General features: G+C 39.1%; 5 protein-coding genes across 11 annotated transcripts in view; 3 read left to right on the plus strand and 2 right to left on the minus strand.

Annotated features, from left to right (window-relative positions):
• The window catches only part of LOC104705611 (mRNA-decapping enzyme subunit 2-like), a 7,179-nt gene extending 5,780 nt beyond the window's left edge, over nt 1-1,399 (plus strand). The window contains exons 6-8 of the mRNA XM_010421640.2: nt 447-550; nt 636-703; nt 782-1,399. Of these exons, the coding sequence (XP_010419942.1) occupies nt 447-550; nt 636-703; nt 782-1,092 (483 nt within the window). The 3' untranslated portion in view covers nt 1,093-1,399. The remainder of the gene's footprint in view (nt 1-446; nt 551-635; nt 704-781) is intronic.
• Nucleotides 1,931-5,886, plus strand: LOC104705612 (ABC transporter G family member 6-like). Its single transcript, XM_010421641.1, has 2 exons — nt 1,931-2,196; nt 3,652-5,886. Exons 1-2 carry the CDS (start codon nt 2,056-2,058, stop codon nt 5,695-5,697), a joined length of 2,187 nt encoding a protein of 728 aa, XP_010419943.1. The 5' UTR covers nt 1,931-2,055; the 3' UTR covers nt 5,698-5,886.
• LOC104705613 lies at nt 7,157-13,340 on the minus strand. Of its 7 annotated transcripts, none has more exons than XR_754341.2 (6): nt 13,111-13,340; nt 12,582-12,662; nt 9,963-12,478; nt 9,725-9,858; nt 7,640-9,639; nt 7,157-7,454 (listed from the first exon to the last, which is right to left on the minus strand). XR_754341.2 is itself a non-coding variant. In XM_010421648.2 (6 exons), the coding sequence occupies exons 2-6, from the start codon at nt 12,597-12,599 to the stop codon at nt 8,561-8,563; spliced, it is 3,585 nt and encodes a 1,194-aa protein (XP_010419950.1). In that variant the 5' UTR covers nt 12,600-12,662; nt 13,111-13,340; the 3' UTR covers nt 7,157-8,560. The 7 variants fall into 7 exon arrangements, 5 of the variants coding, with proteins under 5 accessions (XP_010419950.1, XP_010419949.1, XP_010419948.1 ...); XR_754340.2 differs by having other exon boundaries at nt 7,157-7,459; XM_010421648.2 differs by having other exon boundaries at nt 7,157-9,639; nt 9,963-10,281; nt 10,444-12,478.
• LOC104705614 (putative BTB/POZ domain-containing protein At5g13600) lies at nt 13,945-16,369 on the plus strand. The gene is made up of 4 exons (XM_010421649.2): nt 13,945-14,180; nt 14,272-14,341; nt 14,428-15,633; nt 15,759-16,369. The coding sequence occupies exons 1-4, from the start codon at nt 14,122-14,124 to the stop codon at nt 16,206-16,208; spliced, it is 1,785 nt and encodes a 594-aa protein (XP_010419951.1). The 5' UTR covers nt 13,945-14,121; the 3' UTR covers nt 16,209-16,369.
• On the minus strand, nt 20,636-21,811 carry LOC104709119 (F-box/kelch-repeat protein At4g39560-like). The gene has a single exon (XM_010425781.1). It carries the CDS (start codon nt 21,809-21,811, stop codon nt 20,636-20,638), a length of 1,176 nt encoding a protein of 391 aa, XP_010424083.1.

Here is a 21,914-nt window from a genome sequence, read left to right on the forward strand (position 1 = left end):
GGTATAGAAATGGTCAAAGCTCAAAAGGTTTACTTGTATTTCTATAGTGCTATTCTCCCGGTGCAGTTAGCATTTCACATGCTGTATTTCTGCTGCTCATTGTTTGTATAGACCTGGATTATGGGTTGATAGTGAAAAATTGAATATTTTGTCAAACATGTTTTGGCTGTCTATCTTATGTACTGTTCTTCCATACCTAAAACAGGTCTTAGAGGAAACTGGATTTGATGTCTCAAAGCTACTCAAGAAAGAAGAATATATAGAGTTTGTATTCAGGCAGCAAAGAGTACGACTATACATAGTTGCTGGGGTGACAGAGGATACACTTTTTGCACCACAAACAAAGAAGGAAATCAGTGTGTGTATCTAACAATTGACCTTGTGAGTGTGATCTTGTCTGCGTCTGTATGAGTCTCTGATGTTTATTTGTTGTGGAATTCTTGTAGGAAATTGCATGGCACCGGCTTGATCATCTACAGCCAGCAAGTAATGAGGTGATAACTCATGGAGTTTCTGGTCTCAAACTGTACATGGTGGCACCTTTTCTTTCGTGAGTAGTGGCTCTCTATTTATCCACATAGATTTCTGGGTGGTCTTCGTTATTGGTGCATAACAATAGATACAAACTTGTGCAGGTCGTTGAAGTCGTGGATAATAAAACATCCGTCACCTGTAGCACGAAGACCTAACAAGCCCCTTAAAGGTTTGATGTCTTTTTCACCAAGCATTCATTAAAAGAGAGGAATTTTTGGCAGAGATCTGACTTCATATGCTTTTACAGCACTCTGCGTGTGGAATGCAAGGACTAGTGTTGGAGGGAACGGGACAGCAACAGTGGAAAGCCACAATAGGAAACCTGAAGTCAAGACAACAACAATAGAAAGCCACAGTAGAAAAGCTGAACTCAAGACAACAACAACAATGGAAAGCCACAATACAAAGCCTGAATTCAGGACAGCCTCAATGGAAAGCCACAATACAAAGCCTGAAGTCGACCATCCTCAGGACATAGTACCTGAAAGCAGTTTCAGAAGCTTCAAGTTCGACATGTCAGCTATCAGACAGGCGATGGAATCTGATTTTTCAGCTTGACTGGTCAGTCAGTCTCATATATGGGTTGGATTGGTATTGGGAGTTATGATGCGGTTGGACTGGTATTGTGGTTTATGATGCGGTTGGATTGGTGGGTTTGTCTATAGCAAAACCGTTGGATATGTTCATACGCTTGTACCTTTTTCTATTTCTTCGGTATTTGGTTTTATGTCATTTGTTTCTTCTAGAATGAAAGGGTTGTTGTAAATGATGGATAGTTGGAGAGTTGTGAATCCTTTTGGATCATGGATGACAATGGTTGCGACCAGCTATATAGGTTAAAGGAGTTTCTTACCCAAGTAGTGAATTGATGATCTTTCTTAATTGTGACAATAAGCTAGTGTTATAGTCTTGAAGAAGGCAAAGAAAGATGGCGTTTAATGTTTTTTTTTTTTTTAACCTATAAACCTAAAAAAAAGTCACACCTAATTAGTAAGTTTATATAATACTATGATTATCTTACGAGATATACATTGTTTCAACCTTATTCACATTGTAACTTGATTTTGTTGAGTATAAAATAAAGGTGGGTGGGGGAACGGTGGCCTAAATTAGGCAAGCGTGGCCGAAAAATATATATTTGAATGCTATACGAAAACATTTTAAAGAAACAGAAACGGACATGTGGCTTTTTTTTTTTTGTTGTGTTTTACACTTTTTACTTGCTTGTGTTTAGGTTTGGAGGTTCATCTACATTAAGCATCAGCATTTGTGACTTTGACTCTTCTCATACTTTTTGTTTTTTTTCATCAAACTAATCCTTAGAAGAAAAAAAGCAAAGACATGTTAACACAGCCCAACCACATTGAGAAATTGTATCTATAAATAGAAATAGAAATTAAAACGTTGGTTATAACTCATGTTTCCTCTTCTCTTCCCCTTCTAAGCTAACAACGGTAGTTTTAACGCCGTTAGATATTTTCCCGCTTCATCACATTGACAATCACAAGAAACCCAAAAAGAATGTCTCGTGTGGTCGCAGCAGACGACAACATGACGTCACCGTTCTTCTCGCCGGAGTATAACGGTGTCTCAGGCGGCGCGTCGTCTTCTCCAACGTTCGCACAGCTCTTGCAAAACGTCGGCGACACGACTCGTCGTGGTNCTTCTAGAATGAAAGGGTTGTTGTAAATGATGGATAGTTGGAGAGTTGTTAATCCTCTGGATCATGGCTTTAGATGACTATGGTTGCGACCAGCTATAAATGTTAAAGAAGTTTCTTACCCGAGTAATTGATGATCTTCTTAATAGTGACAATAACTGTTTCATCGAAGCAGCAAGTGTTCTAGTCTTGGACAAAGCTAAGAAAGATGGCGTTATTGTTTTTTTTGGCTTACCTATAAAACTAAAAAAAGTCACACCTAATTAGTAAGTTTATATATAAGATTATCTTACGAGATATGTCTTGAAACTGTTTCAACTTTTACACATTGTAACTTGATTTTGTTGAGTATAAAGGTGGGTGGGGGAACGGTGGCCTAAATTTGGCAAGCGTGGCCTAAAAAAATATATTTGAAGGCTATACGAAAACATTTTAAAGAAACAGAAACGGACATGTGGCCTTTTTTTTGGTATGTTTTACACTTTTTACTTGCTTGTGTTTAGGTTTGGAGGTTCATCTACATTAAGCATCAGCATTTGTGACTTTGACTCTTCTCATACTTTTTGTTTTTTTCATCAAATTAGTCCTAAAAAAATAAGCAAAGACATGTTAACACAGCCCAACCACGTTGAGAAATTTATCTATAAATAGAAATAGAAATTAAAACGTTGGTTATAACTCATGTTTCCTCTTCCCTTCTCCTTCTAAGCTAACAACGGTAGTTTTAACGCCGTTAGATATTTTCCCGCTTCATCACAATCACAAGAAACCCAAAAAGAATGTCTCGTGTGGTCGCAGCATACGACAACATGACGTCACCGTTCTTCTCGCCGGAGTATAACGGTGTCTCAGGCGGCGCGTCGTCTTCTCCAACGTTCGCACAGCTCTTGCAAAACGTCGGCGACACGACTCGTCGTGGTGGTCATCATGACCAGCACCACGTCGATGTGGATCTCACCTCGCCGGACCAATCCGTACCGTTCGTTCTCTCGTTCACCGATCTCACTTACAGCGTCAAAGTTCGCCGGAAGTTAACGTGGAGACGCACTTCCGATCCCGGAGCTCCTTCGNATTTGTGACTTTGACTCTTCTCATACTTTTTGTTTTTTTCATCAAATTAGTCCTAAAAAAATAAGCAAAGACATGTTAACACAGCCCAACCACGTTGAGAAATTTATCTATAAATAGAAATAGAAATTAAAACGTTGGTTATAACTCATGTTTCCTCTTCCCTTCTCCTTCTAAGCTAACAACGGTAGTTTTAACGCCGTTAGATATTTTCCCGCTTCATCACAATCACAAGAAACCCAAAAAGAATGTCTCGTGTGGTCGCAGCAGACGACAACATGACGTCACCGTTCTTCTCGCCGGAGTATAACGGTGTCTCAGGCGGCGCGTCGTCTTCTCCAACGTTCGCACAGCTCTTGCAAAACGTCGGCGACACGACTCGTCGTGGTGGTCATCATGACCAGCACCACGTCGATGTGGATCTCACCTCGCCGGACCAATCCGTACCGTTCGTTCTCTCGTTCACCGATCTCACTTACAGCGTCAAAGTTCGCCGGAAGTTAACGTGGAGACGCACTTCCGATCCCGGAGCTCCTTCGTCGGAGGGTCTCTTCTCTTCCAAGACGAAGACGCTCCTCAACGGAATCTCCGGTGAAGCTAGAGACGGAGAGATAGTAGCTGTGATGGGAGCAAGTGGCTCAGGCAAATCAACACTGATCGATGCGTTAGCTAACCGTATCGCTAAAGGAAGCTTAAAAGGAAACGTTACTCTAAACGGAGAAGTCCTCAACTCGAAAATGCAAAAAGCTATCTCTGCTTACGTGATGCAAGACGATCTTCTCTTCCCCATGCTTACAGTTGAAGAAACCTTAATGTTCGCAGCCGAGTTTCGTCTCCCTCGAAGCCTTTCGAAATCCAAGAAGAGTCTCCGCGTTCAAGCTTTGATCGATCAGTTAGGACTCAGGAACGCTGCTAATACAGTGATCGGAGATGAAGGTCACCGTGGGATCTCTGGTGGAGAGAGACGGAGAGTTTCAATCGGGATTGATATCATCCATGATCCGATTCTGCTTTTTCTAGATGAACCGACCTCTGGTTTGGACTCTACAAGTGCTCTTAGTGTGATCAAGGTTCTCAAAAGAATCGCTCAGAGTGGAAGCATGGTGATCATGACTCTTCATCAACCTAGTTACCGTCTTCTTCGATTGCTTGATCGTCTTCTTTTCTTGTCCCGTGGTCAAACCGTGTTCAGCGGTTCGCCTGCGATGCTACCTCGGTTTTTCGCTGAGTTTGGCCACCCAATTCCCGAACATGAGAACCGCACTGAGTTCGCTTTGGATTTGATCCGTGAGCTGGAAGGATCAGCTGGTGGAACAAGAAGTTTAGTTGAGTTCAACAAAGTTTTTAGACAGAGGAAAGCAGAGCCACGAACTCAGACTGGCCTGTCCTTGAAAGAAGCCATCAGTGCAAGCATCTCCAAAGGGAAGCTCGTCTCTGGAGCGAACACAACCACCCCTGGCTCTGGCTCTAACCCTGTTTCCACCATTCCAACATTCGCAAACCCGTTTTGGGTCGAACTCGTGGTTCTAGCAAAACGTTCCATGACTAACTCTCGGAGACAGCCTGAACTATTCGGGATACGCCTAGGAGCTGTTCTAGTCACTGGTTTCATCTTAGCTACCATGTTTTGGCAGCTTGATAGCTCTCCTAAAGGAGTCCAAGAACGTCTTGGATGCTTTGCCTTTGCAATGTCCACAACATTCTACACCTGCGCGGATGCTCTTCCAGTTTTCCTTCAAGAACGTTTCATTTTCATGAGAGAAACCGCTTACAACGCTTACCGAAGATCCTCCTATGTGCTTTCTCACTCTCTTGTTGCCCTCCCTTCCTTGATCATCCTTTCGCTTGCTTTCGCAGCAATCACTTTCTGGGGCGTGGGGCTAGATGGAGGTCTCATGGGTTTCCTCTTCTACTTCCTTGTCATCTTAGCCTCTTTCTGGGCAGGAAGCTCATTCGTCACCTTCTTGTCAGGCGTTGTTCCACATGTAATGCTCGGTTACACTATTGTGGTAGCTATCTTGGCCTATTTCTTGCTATTCAGTGGGTTCTTCATCAACCGAGATAGAATCCCTGACTACTGGATCTGGTTCCATTACATCTCATTAGTCAAGTACCCTTATGAAGCTGTGCTCCTAAACGAATTTGGTGACCCTACAAAGTGTTTCGTTAGAGGAGTTCAGATATTCGACAACACACCTCTCGTCGCTGTGCCTCGGGGGATGAAAGTTAGGCTTCTAGCAACAATGAGCAAATCACTTGGGATGAGGATCACAAGCTCCACTTGCTTGACCACAGGATATGACATTTTGCAGCAGCAAGGCGTTACCGATCTCACCAAATGGAATTGCTTGTGGGTTACGGTCGCTTGGGGCTTCTTCTTTCGAATCTTGTTTTACTTTTCTCTGCTTTTGGGAAGCAAGAACAAGAGGAGGTAAGAACAAAACTCAGTTTGATCTCTGGTTATAAAGTTTGGTTAACCTTTGTTTGTATTCTGTATCTTTCTTTTAATTCTTTGTTGTATACTTATATTTATGTGGTTGATAAATTGTTGAATGAGCTCAACTACTTATATTTGTTTGAATTAGTAATTGGAAATTTCTAAAAAGACTATGATTGATTGATAATCTGCAAAATAACATACATGTAGCTGCAAATTGCATTTTTTTGTTGCTACCATGTATTGAGTACACTTGAAATTTATTACCTTGCGGATGAGGCGTGTACAGAATATTTGGCATGTTTGGTTTGATGAGCACAAAAATTTCACAACTAAATAAATGCAGCTCTTTTGTATTCACAACTAGGTGGTAGCCCAGACGTTGCGTGGGTTATTACATAATCATTATCCTATTTTGAAAAATAACATAAACTAACATATTACTATTATTTTGGGTTTTTTGTGTACATCAAAATATTTTACTTATGTTTTACACAGATTTTGCTTATTTTTTTGTTAATTTAATTTTTCATATTAAAAATATATGTAAGAATGTGAACTTGTAATATTGGGCCATGAGCGTATGTATTTGTCAAACCGTCTTAGATTTGTTACTATTTTAGCAATAAATTTAATATATTGCATTGGTAATGATATTGTGCATTTTAAATGTTTGACTTTTCTGATTCTTATTATGGTTTAAAATATAAGTAAAACAATATATGGATTTAAATTACAACGTTTTACAATATATGAATTTTAAATTATTTTAGTTTGATCTTTAAAATAAACTGCTGGAATAATATCACTCATATATATTTTTAATATAAATCTATAAAAGATGAGTAATAGTGTATCTGATGTTAAAATGAGGAGTCTCTATGTGTCAACTTTTTAGAGCATGAGTTTAGAGAAAACCTTACTTTATCAATAAATCTAATATATTGCATTGATAATGATATCGTGCATTTTAAATGTTTGACTTTTCAGGTTTTTATTATGTTTTAAAATATAAGTAGAACAATATATGGATTTAAATTACAATGTTTTACAATATATGATCTTGAAAATAAAATACTATAAAAGATGAGTAATAGTGTATATGAGTTTGATTTTTTATTATAGTTAAAATTAAAAATAAATAATTATAAAATTTAATATTAAAAATAACAAATGTTAAAAGGAAGAGTGTCTATGTGTCAACATGTGAAATGTGGAATGAATCCCCAGGATCTGTTAAGAGTGTCTCTTTGAACAATATATAGATTTAAATTACAATGTTTTACAATATATGAACTTTAAATTATTTTAGTTTGATCTTGAAAATAAAATACTATAAAAGATGAGTAATAGTGTATATGAGTTTGATTTTTTTATTATAGTTAAAATTAACAAAAATAAATAATTATAAAATTTAATATTAAAAATAATAAATGTTAAAAGGAAGAGTGTCTATGTGTCAAAAGAAAACCTACTTTATTATATAAGATACTCAGCACAAAGGCACCTTTTACACTTTCTGTAAAACATCATATGACTTGTATGTTGATGGTCTGATTACGGAATATAGCCTCATCACTCTTACAACATCAGTCCCTATAAAACTTAGATTCATGAACTAAAGTTAACACCCACACACATTCCCCAATCAAAAATTATGGATTCCTCTTTCCAGTTCCAAACACCTCAACCCCTCATTAGCAACATCTACTGATTAAACCTGGTGAAACTCCGTGCCATGAATCTTTCACATGCCTATACTGGAAAAGCAACAAGATCAATCACAGGCTCCCTTCCCTGGATTTATCCAAATGGATGTTGAGATGCAACTTCGAAATCCAAACTCACTTGGAATGAGGAAAAAGATAAAGGAACCATCAAACAGACCATTGGGTCCTTTTTTTTTTTTACAGACCATTGGGTTCAAATAGGTTGTTTACCTTTGGCCGGTTCCAGTTTGCTCTTTTCCATGGCTAGTAATCCAGTTCTACCAACTGTACATGCTTCAACTTGATAGGTGAGAAATATCATTATTGCGTGAAACAATATTATTGAACTTACTAGCCCATATATCTCACATTCCTTTTGTCTATATCAAAAGATAAGTGGCTGTTCAGCACTTCAAGCAAGCTTGGTGTATTCTTAATCATCTTGGGCAATAAAGGCAGATTGATGACATCATGTTGTAGGAATCCATCATCTGGTTCTTCGCATATGAAAGTGAATGTTCTAAACCAATAACAGTTAAAGCTCAACCATATACAGTATTGGGGTTGTTATGGTTCTAGCAAGTCCAACTTCGAGTAGAAACACTCTACTGCTACGGCGAAGAGTCTGCAGGTCTCTCCTGCCTGAATATTTGTACGGGTGAAAAGTCTGGAGTCCTGTATAACAAAGGGAAAGTGTCTCTTCTAACATCCTAGTCATTCCTCCGCTCATATGTGTTGGACCAGTACGTTCTACCTAAGTCGGCTAAGGACTACTGAGTGTGGAGAAGCCTGAAAAATTCCCATGTGTATTTACACCATCTTGCTTAGGCTGTATACCCATTCCAACTTCAACATGGACAGTAATAAAGTGCAGAAGAGAGGCCGAAATCTGAATCACAGGAAGAAAGGCAACGAAATCTAAGATCATACCACAACAGAAGTACTATATATACACAGCCAAGCAATGGCCAATTTCGAAACTTGTAAGGACGATAGAGCAGAGTGGCCGTTATTGGAATCTCAACAATAATCAGCCACTAACTGGTCACGGCAGTGGCAACATCACAAAACTTCCGTTTGATACCTGAGTCACTATCACTTATATCTTCCTGGTCTTAGAAGGTTCAAGTAAACTGAATACTAACCTTTATTCTAAAAACCATCACTACCGAGCTCATCCCGTTGCCAAATTTTACTCTGCTTTGTAGTTTCCTCCTCTTCTATATTCTTAATTCTTTCAGATGCATTCTCAGCTGAGTTCTTATTTTCACCATCAGTTTCCATCAAACTCCCTTGTTCTTCACTTTTAATACGAGGGTCCTGTCCGAACCTCACAGCATCAAGGTCATTCTCTACATTACTAGGTGCACAACCATCATTGTTAAAAGATGGTCTAAAAGAGCTGGTACTATCATGTCTATAACCAAATCGTCTTCTCTCAGCATTAACATCAACACCAAATCGTTCAGAATGAATCTGACCTTCAAAGAAATCATCACTGTAGTCGACCCTTTCTCGAGGATCCAAGTTATTCAAGTTTCCATGGTTTCTATATGCAACACGATCAGATGGTTTCCTAAATGAGTTGCCATCTCTTCCATAACCTCGACCCCTTACATAACCTCGGCCCCTTGCATAACCCCGGCCCCTTCCAGCATTTGATGGTCTATGTGAGAAAGGTGGAGAATTGTGTCTTCTGACAACCCTATCCCTTGAATAACCAGAATGGTCAGGCGAGCTCATCCTCTCCATTTTATAACCTGAGGGTGATCTCCTATGAGAAAAGTCTGTATTATGCCCACTGAACTCTTCCTGTGACCTGTTTCTGAAAGACGAGGATGGACCATCTGATCGTTCTCTTGATCTAACTGGAGACCGTGAGCGAAAGCCAGGAAAATCTCGTTTGGGGTTATGTGAAAAATTTGTTTGTCCTCGAGGAAAACAACCATTCCGACCTTGATACGGACGTAAGGGATTCATAAACATTGGTTCTGTGTTGTTGTTGCATTGTAATCCCCTTGTAAATTTTTCACCATCTCTACTAAATCCGTGAAATGCAGATGCATCCTCTTTATTTGTTGGTCCTCTATTATATGAAAAGTTAGGGGTTCTTCTAGGAAAGGAGTGAGAATAAGGTCCTACTTCATCATTCGCAGACCGTCTTCCTCTCTGAAAACTACCCCTAAAGCCACCACCCTGACGAGTGTTTCCATGATTATCAAACTCAAAATCTGCATTCACAAGATGAGAGTCATATTTATTTCTAGAAACAATAAGCTTTGTTCTTCTATAGAAAAACTTAGACATGACTTTTACTTTTTGTGTCCTGGTCATGCAGATTGCTTTCTGTGTTATCAGGTAATCTCCTTCTGTCAGGTATGAAATTTAACCTTGGGCTTCTCATAAATTTGCCATGGTACCTCTCACGCGAGAATTTGTAGGATTCATCACTAGCAAAGTAAACAATAATGGTAAATTTTAGTACACAAAGATCTCAATAGGGAATGAGACAAAAGAAAGGATGTAGATTAAAAAAAGGTCTCAGAAATATCACCTTCCTCTCATAAGATATTTCCGCGGTTCATGTGGGAAATTAGGAAATCTGTCTCTTTCCATTCGGAGTGGCACAAAGCTGTCTGAAGCATCTAGTGCCTTATTTGGAGATTTATTAGAAACTTGAGCTAAGTTTATAATCCGACTCTGGCTACCATCACTGCACTCTGCAGGAGGATCATTGTCAACAGTAGATATTTCTGCCTTGTATGAAACTGGACTGCTGTTATCTACTATTTCAGGGTTGTCAATCCCGCCTGACACTGTAGAGACACCGGACATTCCTTCACCATCCTGAACTACACGACCTTCGTTTTCACCTGATCCATCAAATACTCTACTTTGAAGTTCTGGAATATGTCTCTTAGTATGAACTTCAGTGCTTGCCATTTCAACTAATTTCAAACATGACTCATCAACAGCATATTTCTTAAATTTATTTATAGATGATGAGGTAGAGCATTCTTTAATATGTTTGTTACCTGTATTACCAAGAACTGCAGATTGACTCCCTTTTTCTTCCACATGGCTAGAATTTTGAAAGTCGCCATGGTATGGAACATTAATATTCCTTTGTTCAGTTTCAGAACCACCACACTCGGCATGTGCAACCTCATTACCTTCCCTGAAAAAGGCAGCTGGTCCTTGGACCTCCCTGTCATCGTACAAATTCCTTTTCCCAGCTTGCTTCTCTACTACTCTAGATAGATCATGACCACAATCTGATTCAAACCCATAACTGTATAACTGTTTCTCTAGCTTTTTACCAGATGAAATAATCTTTTCTTCATCACTTATAGAAAGCTCATCAGTTCCACGAGAATTACGAGGGAGTTCTTTCGATATACAGGTCTTGCAATCATCTAGAAATTTCTCTTCAGTCAAGGATGTAACATTTACACCTGAAGCATTGAGGTTATCATCTCCATGACCAGAACTTGAACTGGTCGTGTGAACTACACCATGTCTCAGCACTTCGCATAACTTACCACTAGCTGCACTGCTGTTCTGGCCTGAATTTTCTTTTAATGTACAGACAGGATAACTCTGAACGCATGGAATTATTGCCATTCCATTCAAGGACATTGGTTCATTGCTGATACTATTAGAACAAGGTATATATTTATCCTTCTGATATGGCGTAGAACTTGTAGGTAAATCAGGGACCTCACATGATTGCATTATTGGTATATAGGGATAATTTAACGTTCCATCTTTCCTATTGAAAACTTCCGATTGGGTGAAGGTTTTTGGCTCAGCCTTTACTGATATAGGAACCACTGGCTTCAAAATGACAGATGAGGGACTATTTCCTTTACCGAGTCTACCAACAATCTCCTGTTTCACTCCTTTATTAGATAACCCGATTGGGCAAACTTGAGCGCTCTTAGTGTCCTGCCTAAATTCTGACTTCACGGTCCTAAGGTTTACCGAGTTCACATTTCCAGCAGTCATTGTTGGTCTGACTAAACTTGTACAAGCAGCCCTTGCCTCTGATGTGGTAGCTAATACAGAAGGTAATTTTTCAAGAGGAGGGTATGAACTGAGGCCTAGACTAAGTGAACATGTGGGATTAACCTGATGATCAAACTTCATTAAAGTCTTCACAGGAGATCTAAACCCTACAATTTCCTTCTGTTTATCAGAAACCGGCTTTGCAATAACAGTCGTATCACGACAACTTGATGTCTCTATGTCATGAAGGCTTCTGTTACTGTTTAAGAATGCAGCAGTTGTCTTAACCCTATTCGAGCGATCTAGAGGATCTTCCCAAGCATCCATGGTAGTGTTCAAATCCCAGTTTGATCTGCTCACACCACTTTGATTGCCAGACTTGGTGGTACAAATAGAAATAGAATCTGTGTTATGAGGAGGGGCACAAACTCCCTTGCTTAACGACAAATTCAGTGCTGTAGGCTCTTCATTCTCACAATACGGAGAAGTGTTTCTAGTATTACAACCTAGCCGTAAGGAAACAGTATTAGCACCAGAAGATGATTCTGTTTGACACTCTCCTCTGAGAGTTTCCTTGTCACCTGTCTCTCTGACAATGTCATGAGTCTTAAGAAGAGTTTTTCCTACTTTAATCCCAGTTTGATCTGAGGTAACAACAACAGCACCAACAGGAAGCGTTCCCAGAGAACAATGGAGCGAACTGCCAAGTATGTTAGAACTTTTGGAAGGGATATCAAAGCCTGCCAAAGGACTGGAACGAATTGGAGAATTTGACTTCTCAACTTTCACTCTACTTTGGTCAAAAATTATGTTGCCAATGCTCTTCTCTTTACCAGTAGTAATTCCAACAGAAACAGATTGTTGTAACGAAGGTGCTGGTTCTCCAATATTTGTCTTGGATGAACCACCAATCATTATCTGATTTTGATCAGCAAGAGATGAATCCAAAGCACCACTAGTAGTAGTGGTATCAGCAGCTTCTTCCATTGCCGGCTGCACTAAGTACTTCCTCTTCTTGATTGGAATATCACTGCAACTCCAGGTAGGTGGTCTGATCCGAGGCTGGAATGAAACAGAGGAAAAAACATCAATCAATATAAGAGTTTCTGATAATGTCGGAGAAAGCATTAGTAGTACTAGTATTGAAGTTGGAATAAAAACCTACCTCTCGGTTTCCAGACATAGCTCGGGGTAATAAATATCCAAAACTTCTTCACTTGTACTACCTTCTTCAAGCTAACTTCACCTAACACACCAACAAAGATCAAATGTCAACATTAAGGTTCATTCATCTAAAAAAAAAAAAAAAAGTAGAACTCAGATCAAAAATCTCACAAAATATCTCTAAATAAACCCTAAATAAACGCAACAAAGAAAGTGAATCCAGACGCAACTCAAGTCCCTCCCTAGAATGGACAATACAACAACCAACAAAACTGTATGAGAAAGAAAAAAATGAAGTCAACGGTTAGAACTATAAAACTAAATCATTTAGTGGAGACAAATCTTTGATAAAAAAAACCATCCAAAAAAAATATTGAATCCAAGTACGCAAAAACAAAAATCGATGCAATAATATTCCGATGGAAACAATGACCTAAAAAAATCAAACTGACCAGAGGAAAAGAGTAAATCAAGTAAGCAAATCCACCGACAGTTTATATAAATTGCAAGTTTAAAGACAGAAGAATTACACAGATTTAAGGAAGAGAGAGAAGAGTTTCGATGGGGGAGGAGACGGAGAGAGAGAAGAATCTATCAAAAGACGGAAGAGTGATGAAGTGAGAGAAGTCTGATGACGATGATGCAAGTTTCCAGTCAAGAAAAAGATAAAATGTACAGTTACTAGCTACGAAAAATACAAGGATGAGAGAAGCAATAAGAGAGAGAGAGAGAGAGAGATGCGAAACTTGACAAGGGCCACGCAAAGACACAACCCTCTCTGCAGCAGCTACTTTGCCTTTATATAATAAGATACACTTTGACTCATCCGCGTTTTGCACTCAACCCTTTTTTTTTACTACACACAAATATGAATGTTGATTTTATACAAAAAAAAACAAAAAAACATTTAAAAACGCTTAAAATATGTATAATATAAGTGTATTTTTATATAAAAATAGATTTTCATGTTAATTACCATAGGTCAATGATAATTGTATTCGTTTTGCTTGCGATGGGTCTCTATTATATAATGGGCCTTACGAGTTATTTACTTATTTTACGTAATGGGCAGCTTTTGACTAGCTTACACACACACATTCAAAGAGAGCAACTATATTGACCAGACCAGTCAAATATCTTCTGCATTTATTACTGTGGAATATTGAAACATTGATGAATTTACCAAACGGAGCCCAGATTTTTTACCAGAAATATTTAAGTTACAGAGAGGAATGAATGAATGAGAGAGTCAGAAGAGGAGGGCGTTACAGAACTTATAGGGAAAACAAAAGCTGCAACATTTTAGTGTAAAGTTGTAACAGCCTAACAACAACTGGTTACAAGCTTCGTCTGTATCTATCTCTCCTTCAGACTCGGTCCCTTCCTCGTTCCTCCTACTTCTCCGAGATATTACAAAAAAAACCAAATTAATTAAAAAAAAAGTTTCCATCATCAAATATGTTATTGAGGTTTCCATGATTTATATAACCAACCATTCTGCAACACTGCGGAAATACCAAAGACTGAACTGAAGAAAGAAGATGGCTTCCTTGAAACTGGGTTCTAAATCTGAAGTCTTTCATCTAAGTGGCCACACATGGTTAGTCCTCTTCTTCTTCGATGGTTTTAAATTCTCATTCAGTACCAAATACTAAATGTCTCATTTCTGTTTTATTTTGTAATCTGATCAGGCTTTGCTCGACTGGTCTTAAACCCGATGTAATGATCCAAGTCGAGGAACAAAGCTTCCATCTCCATAAGGTATCTTAAATATGTGAACACTGTATATTTTCTTTAGAATTTCTCATTCATATGATCACACTTGCCATGTGTTTTTTTATCATCAGTTTCCGTTGTTGTCAAGAAGTGGATATCTAGAAGCTCTGTTCGGCAAAGCATCTGAGACAACCTCTGTTGCTCAGCTTCATGACATTCCCGGTGGACCAGATACGTTCTTGCTTGTGGCCAAGTTCTGTTACGGTGTCAGAATTGAGGTCACACCTGAAAACGTTGTCAGCCTCAGATGTGCAGCAGAGTATCTCCAAATGAGTGAAAACTATGGAGATGCTAATCTCATCTATCTCACCGAGAGTTTCCTCAACGATCACGTTTTCGTAAACTGGGAAGATTCTATCAAAGCCTTGGAGAAATCATGTGAACAACCTAAAGTGTTACCTCTTGCTGAAGAACTTCACATTGTCTCTAGGTGCATTGGTTCTTTAGCCATGAAGGCTTGTGCAGAGGACAACACTAGTTTTTTCAACTGGCCAATCTCGCTACCAGAAGGAACCACTAGTACTACTACTACTACCTTCTGGAACGGAATACAAACAAAGGCCACGAGCGAGAACTGGTGGATCAACGATGTTTCATCATTCCTCGATCTCCCAATGTACAAGAGGTTCATCAAAACAGTTGAGTCCAGAGGCGTAAAAGCTGATACTATAGCAGCATCTGTCACGCATTACGCCAAACGGAATCTCCCTTTACTTGGTTGTTCTAGGAAGTCTGGTTCTTCTTCAGAGGAAGGTACTAATTATGGAGATGACATGTACTACTCACATGAAGATCAAAGAAGTCTCCTTGAGGAAATCGTGGAACTACTCCCTAACGATAAATGCGTTACATCTACCAAATTCTTGCTCAGGCTTCTTAGGACATCCATGGTTCTGCACGCGAGTCAGGTCACTCAGGAAATTCTGGAGAAGAAAATTGGGGAGCAGTTAGACAAAGCTGCTCTAGAGGATCTGCTAATACCAAACATGGGATACTCTGCTGAAACACTCTATGATATCGACTCTGTCCAGCGGATTCTTGATCACTTTATGTTGATGTTGGATTCGAGTATCGTCGAGGAGAAGCAGGTTATGGGAGAATCTTATCCTCTTAAGTCCATCACAAAGGTTGCAAGTCTGATAGACGGCTACTTAGCAGAGGTCGCGTCAGATGAGAACTTGAAGCTATCCAAATTTCAAGCACTTGGTGCTTTAGTCCCGGAAGATGTGAGGCCAATGGATGACGGTATCTACCGCGCAATCGATATATACATTAAGGTAACATAAACAACCTATAGTTTTGTTATGTTTTGAGTTCCAAAGTTATTAACTATGAGTTGCTTCCCAATTGTATTAAAGTAATCTTTAAAATTATGCATGTATCTAACTACGGAGCTATACAGGCTCATCCATGGCTGACAGAGTCAGAGAGAGAGCAACTATGTCTGCTGATGAACTGCCAGAAACTGTCACTGGAGGCATGCACACACGCAACACAAAACGAGCGTCTACCATTGCGTGTCATAGTACAAGTATTGTTCTTTGAACAGATGCGGCTTCGGACATCTATAGCAGGATGGCTCTTCGGCTCCGAAGACAACAATGACTCATCAAGCGGGGCGTTAGAAGGAAACAAGAACGAGAACACAAATATGGTGATCCACGGGATGAGAGAGCGCGTTTACAAGCTTGAAAAAGAGTGCATGAACATGAAGCAAGATCTTGACAAGCTCAACAAGACAAAAGAAGGACGCAACTTCTTCTCAAAGATATTCGGATTGAGGTCTAAGACTAAGACTTCACCATGCGACAAAGGAGGTGACGATCTAATGGTTCCTGAAACCAAGAACTGATTAGAGAAGTAAGAGCAATAACTAATAACAATATTACATGATCTTTACTCTTTAGGCATTTTGGTTATTTTTGTTCTTAAATTTACATGTTTGGACTCTTTCAAAGTCGTAGGACTATTTGGAGACACTCTTAAACCATGGGATCTTTATCAGAATCACTTATTTAATTAAGGGTTTGAATAATTGCATATTAGAATCACTTACTAGGGTTTGAATATTTGAATAATGCATATTAATTCCATTGAAAATTGAAAACATTATTAGAGTGGGTATTCAACTTAGATTTAAAAAGATTTGGTAGGATTTTAATATTTTAGGATTTTGGAAGATTTAGTTAAGATTTCAGGGGATTTCATTGTGTTTTAGAGTTTTTATATTTCTTAAAAGGAAATGAAATGTTATTCTATGAGATTTGATTGTAAAACTTTAGGTGATTTTAACATATTTTACATCTCAAATATATTTTTTGTGGTCTTAAAAATATAAGAACATTTGCATCTTTTAAGAACGTAACAACATATATATATATATATATATATATATATATATATATTCATATGTAGTCATCTGTACTGATTCCCTGATAGAGAAAATTTGATTCGGTTAAATCGCATAACTAATGGAAGAAAGTTTTGGCATGTCTTTGAGCATTGAACTGGTTTCTTCGGAGTCAACATAGTACCAGCACAAAAATCCCAGTTGACCATTGCATAATTAGCTGCAATTTACACCAAACTTGTTAAGAACTCACTCTTTGTTTCATTAACCAAAGGAAGAATTATTCACAATATTTCACGACATAGATTTTTTCAGGAAGTCGTGAAAGATCAACGCAGTCTTACCAAAAAGAGAGCACCATAAGGCTAAAGAATTTTTGGTGATTCCGCTAGCAAATACAAATTTTTAGCTACTACAAAAGTCCATAAGCAAACAAAGATAAGGAGGCAGAGTCCGATGGAGATTCAAATTAAGAGGGAGAAGAGAGAGAGCTTACCTAACAGAAATGGTGGTGATCTGATTCACAGGAAGACACAAAGCTTTAGGTTCATTGGTTGAGAAGGAGGCTGGTGATCCTCTGAGAATTTTTGGCTTTAGAGGTGTCGTAAACTTTCATAATTTTTTTTTAAGTCTTTTAAAATTCTACTTCAAAAGGTATGATTTTGAGATCGTATTTTTTAACTAGAAACAAAGAAAAGTCTTATACAATCATTCAAAATCTCAATTTTTTAAAAGCTGTGATATTTTGAATTAACAATATATTTCAACTAAGTTTTTTAAATAACTGATTGAATAACAAGAGATTTTAGATTATTTTAAATGATTTAACATAAATCCAAGTTGAATAACAAAAGATTCTAATAATTTTTTTAAAATCATCAATTGAATAACAAATGATTTTAAGAATACTCTAGAATCTTCTAAAATATCAGTTGAATACCACTTCTAAATTTTCTTAGTACAAGTGCACACCTAAAAAAATGATTTTGCTCCAATACATGTGCCAAATATACTATAGACTTAAAGGCCCAAAACTAGGTTACCAGAAAATTCTCAATTGCCGTTTTTCTTTTAAGCTTGCTGTTGTTTGCCTCTATAACACAACACGTTATAAGTGCATAAAATAAGAAAACCCATGCATTTACCCCAATACTCAAAACAAGTACAAATTCTACAATTCTTTTCCAGTCGACGCCGGCTTGTTCATCTACTTCGCCGTCTTACACGGTGTAAAGCAAAATGATGCGTTCAATTGACGTCTACGTCAAAACCATAGCCTTAAATTATAAAGGTCGGTTATTTATGGCTGCCCACATATTCCAGCCAGTAAAGTCTGCTTCTTGAAAAGCAACCTGAAATTTTTCGGATTCCATGTCACTCTGATTCAGTTTCTAAAGCATGAATGTGATAGAATTGTGGATTGTTTCTAGTTTTTTTCTTTTTCTCTCACCTGAGCTGTTGTAGGAAGAAGCTTTCCATTCGAGTCTCTAATCACCTAATGCAAAGATCCGTGGATGTCCTTTAACACGGAGTGTCTCCGCTTGTTCTCTAGCATTCAGAGGAAGGACATGAAAGTGCAACAGAGCTCTGAAGGTAACAGGAAGCTGTTAAGTATTTTAGAGGTCTGATATGCTGATGTGACATGACGTGTTGATGTGGAGAAAGAGTGTAGAACGCGGTGTCAAGNGCGGTGTCAAGATGCGTGAGAAGGGAGGAAGAAGAGATCAAGATATACTCGAAGATATTGAGAGTATATTTGATAAGAAGAGATAAGGAGGGATATTTTCTTTGAGATAAGGAATATTTCCTTTTAGTTAGGATACACAAAGATCTAGGTTAGAGATCATTTGTGGGGTTATAAGTAGACTAGGGCTAGCCGCAAAAAGAGCCAGCACTCGTGGGATAAAAGTTGTGAGATTTGTATACCTTCAAGCAAACACATAAAGCTTTGAAGGTGAGTGTGTTTTAACTCTTTTAGATCTACACAGGGTGTTGTATTAGATAGATAGGAGAGTGAGCTTAGTTTCAAGTCTTGTAAGAAACAGAAGTTTTTATAAGATTGATTAAAGCGTTTGCTTGATGCGTTTCAAGTGTTTTATTTTGTGTGTTGTGTTCTTTATACCTTAACAATTGGTATCAGAGCAAACACCTGATAAGAAGTTCTGGTATCTTTTTCAACAGGTGAGATCTTTCGACTAGGGTATGGAGAAATCACTGGAGGTTGTTGCGTTACAAGGACCATTGAAACTGGATCCGGAATGCTTTGGTTACTGAAAATTCTCAATCAAGCAAGTCATCTCAAGCATTGACATGGAAGCTTGGTTTGCAGTGGAGGATGGTTGGTCTCATCCAACTGAGAAGAATGAAAAAGGCGAACTAGTGCAGAAACATAGAAAGAAATGGACAGCTGAAGAAAAGGCTGAGTCCAAACACAACTCGCAGGCGCTGTCGTAAGACATCTCTTCAAATCTCTGCCAAAAGACATCTTTAACCAAGTTCAAGGTTGTGAGTCAGCTAAGGAGGTTGGGCTTGGTCCAATGGCACATGGCAAATAGATTTGGCACATGGCAAATAGATTTGGGTCCAGTTGGGCTTGGTCGTTATCATTTTGGCCGGATCCTAACGTTGTACCCTCCTCGACTAAAAGGAGGGAAAAAAAATAATAATAATAATAATTAGCACAACGGGCAACGGCTATATTACTGCCACGCGTACGGCCGTAGTTAAAAGGGACGAGTGGAAAGAGATATTTTCAAATTTTGGTTTTACGCTCCGATTCTCTCAGTTTTCTCAAAAAAAAAAAGGAAAAAGAAAATAATAAAATCTCTCGCCCGTTGCAGAAGAAAAAAAAAAAAATGCTTTTATTTTTAATTATCGCAACGGCTATGTTGCTGCCACGCGTACGGCCAAAAGGGACGAATACAAAAACAAAATGTTTTTGATAAGCGATGTATAGGTAACTAAATCCGGCACAACACGACGCCGATACATAATCTTGTACAAATAAAACGCTTCTTTCAACACCTTCCTCTTCTACAGTAACTACTCACTAACGTGATATAAGTAAACAAATCAGGCTCAAAACCTTCTCTTTTTTTTTCTTTTTCTTTTTTTTTCATCATCTTCCTTAGATGTCAAATCAATCATATTCACAGAGAGACTGCATAGCTAAAGGAAACTTCTTAGAGGAAGCAAGAATTTGAAGCAACAAACAGTAGTTACCAACAAAAAACACACACACACACACAAAAATTGCCTCTCTAATATCAAATGCAGCAATTGTCAAACCTCTTCCATAAGAAAACATTCCCACACTTGTAATGAAAATTGTGGACTAACCTGTTCTAGGGCCACGACCAGCGAAAACGATTGGCTCCATCAAGCTCAGGGAGGGCTACCTGCAGTGCCACCTGGACGGGATGCAGACCAAGTGTGCTGTTTAGCCCCATTCCTCCGTCGTCTGAAACACCAGTGGCACTGGCACAAGGTAAGGAACATCGAGCTTCTTCAGGGCTTCGAAAGAGACAATACCCGAGACACAAGCAACCAGCGAGAAACTAAAAGCCAGTTTCAATCAGCCTAAGATTCTCTCAGTTCTTTCATTATATAGCAAAGCTTAGTGTTTCTCTGATCCACCTACAGTACTATTATCCTGGTAGTTATATCGATTAAGCTCTGTAGTCTACTCAGTGTTGATTCATCGGAAACTGCTGCTACTAGTGTTTATGTAACGATGCATGCTACCTCTTCTCTTGGTGGGTGGGAACTCTTTATACCACGGATAAGTGGAGAAAGAAAAAGACTATGGTAGTTAACTACAAGAGTAAAACAAAAATATTAAAAAGCTTTCTGACTGAATTGCTGCTATAAATTATATAAATCACTAAACAAAAAAAAATATATTAAATAGTTAAGGATTGAGAAAACATTCAGACATAATGAGAAACAGCATATAACAAGTTAAGGGGGACAGTAGATGATGGTGAGTCTGAGGAGAGGACAGCACCGGACCACTTAATGTTGGCGAAAAGCTCCCATAAATTATTCTCCTTATTCTTTGATTTCGTAATGAAAAACTCGGCATACCAAAGCTCCAAATTCTGATCAGGACATTGAGGCCGGGCTTCCCAGAAGATGGCCATCCTCTCATGATCGTAGAAGCAGAATTTGATGATATCAAAACCAGAGTGTCGCTGCTGCAGCTCTTCCAAACCCTTGACTTCCTGCCAATCCGACTGAAATGGAAAACGCCACAGTATTCTCCCGCCGGTACCACGGCAGAACAATGCTTGATGATCAGCTTTAAGCCAATCGTTTCTGTTTTCTGGGTTAGACTCCGTTCTTCCGTCCTCTGCCTCAAACTTGCATTCAGTGCTTGAGAAATTAAAGATTTGACCATCCTCATCCACCGCGTAAACATGCTTCATGTCGTCCATCACCACACTTTGTTGGATTTTGAGGGGCATCTTGGGCGTAACCACAGACACGAACTCCCAAGTTTCGGTTTCGAGATCATACACCTCTGCCCACTTGGAGGAATCAGCAGCGTCCAAGCACCCTCCAAACACGTATATCTTCTTCTTGTCTATCAAGCTTGCCGATGCTCCGCTTCGAGCCATCTTCATGGGCTTTGCTCGGCACACTGTGTGATCGGTACAATCAAAAAACGTGACTTCCGATGTGGGTTTGCCGTCGATGAGTCCACCGATTATATAGATCCCCCATTCATCCTGCACGAAACAGGACCCTGCTACCGGGGCCGGATACGAGTAGTCCACATTGAGCCGTTTCAGCCGACGTTGCACGGGGTGGAGGACGAACCACCGTGGGCTTGGATCTGGATACATGTGCATATATACGTACATATTTGGGTGAATGCAACCCCTCCTAGACCTCAAGATCCTGAGACCATGCGACTTTGCGGCACCCCGGTACCTCTTGGAGACCATCGCTAAGGCCACGAGGTCCAATCTCGACAACTGAGACAGGCAGTCCACAAACACATCATGTGGCACCGACCATAACCCACACACCTCCGTCTCATTCTTCCTCTTCGTCTTCAATTCCAATTGACTGCATCCCCGAATCGCACTTCTTCCCTTCATTGATTGATTACGTTACCGGATGGATCTAATCCGCCGTTAGGGCTTTCTGCGAGAGAGAGAGAGAGAGAGAGAGAGAGAGAGAGAGAGAGAGAGAGAGAGAGAG

This window comes from Camelina sativa, chromosome 8, assembly GCF_000633955.1.
Source record: "Camelina sativa cultivar DH55 chromosome 8, Cs, whole genome shotgun sequence".
Lineage (NCBI taxonomy): Eukaryota > Viridiplantae > Streptophyta > Magnoliopsida > Brassicales > Brassicaceae > Camelina > Camelina sativa.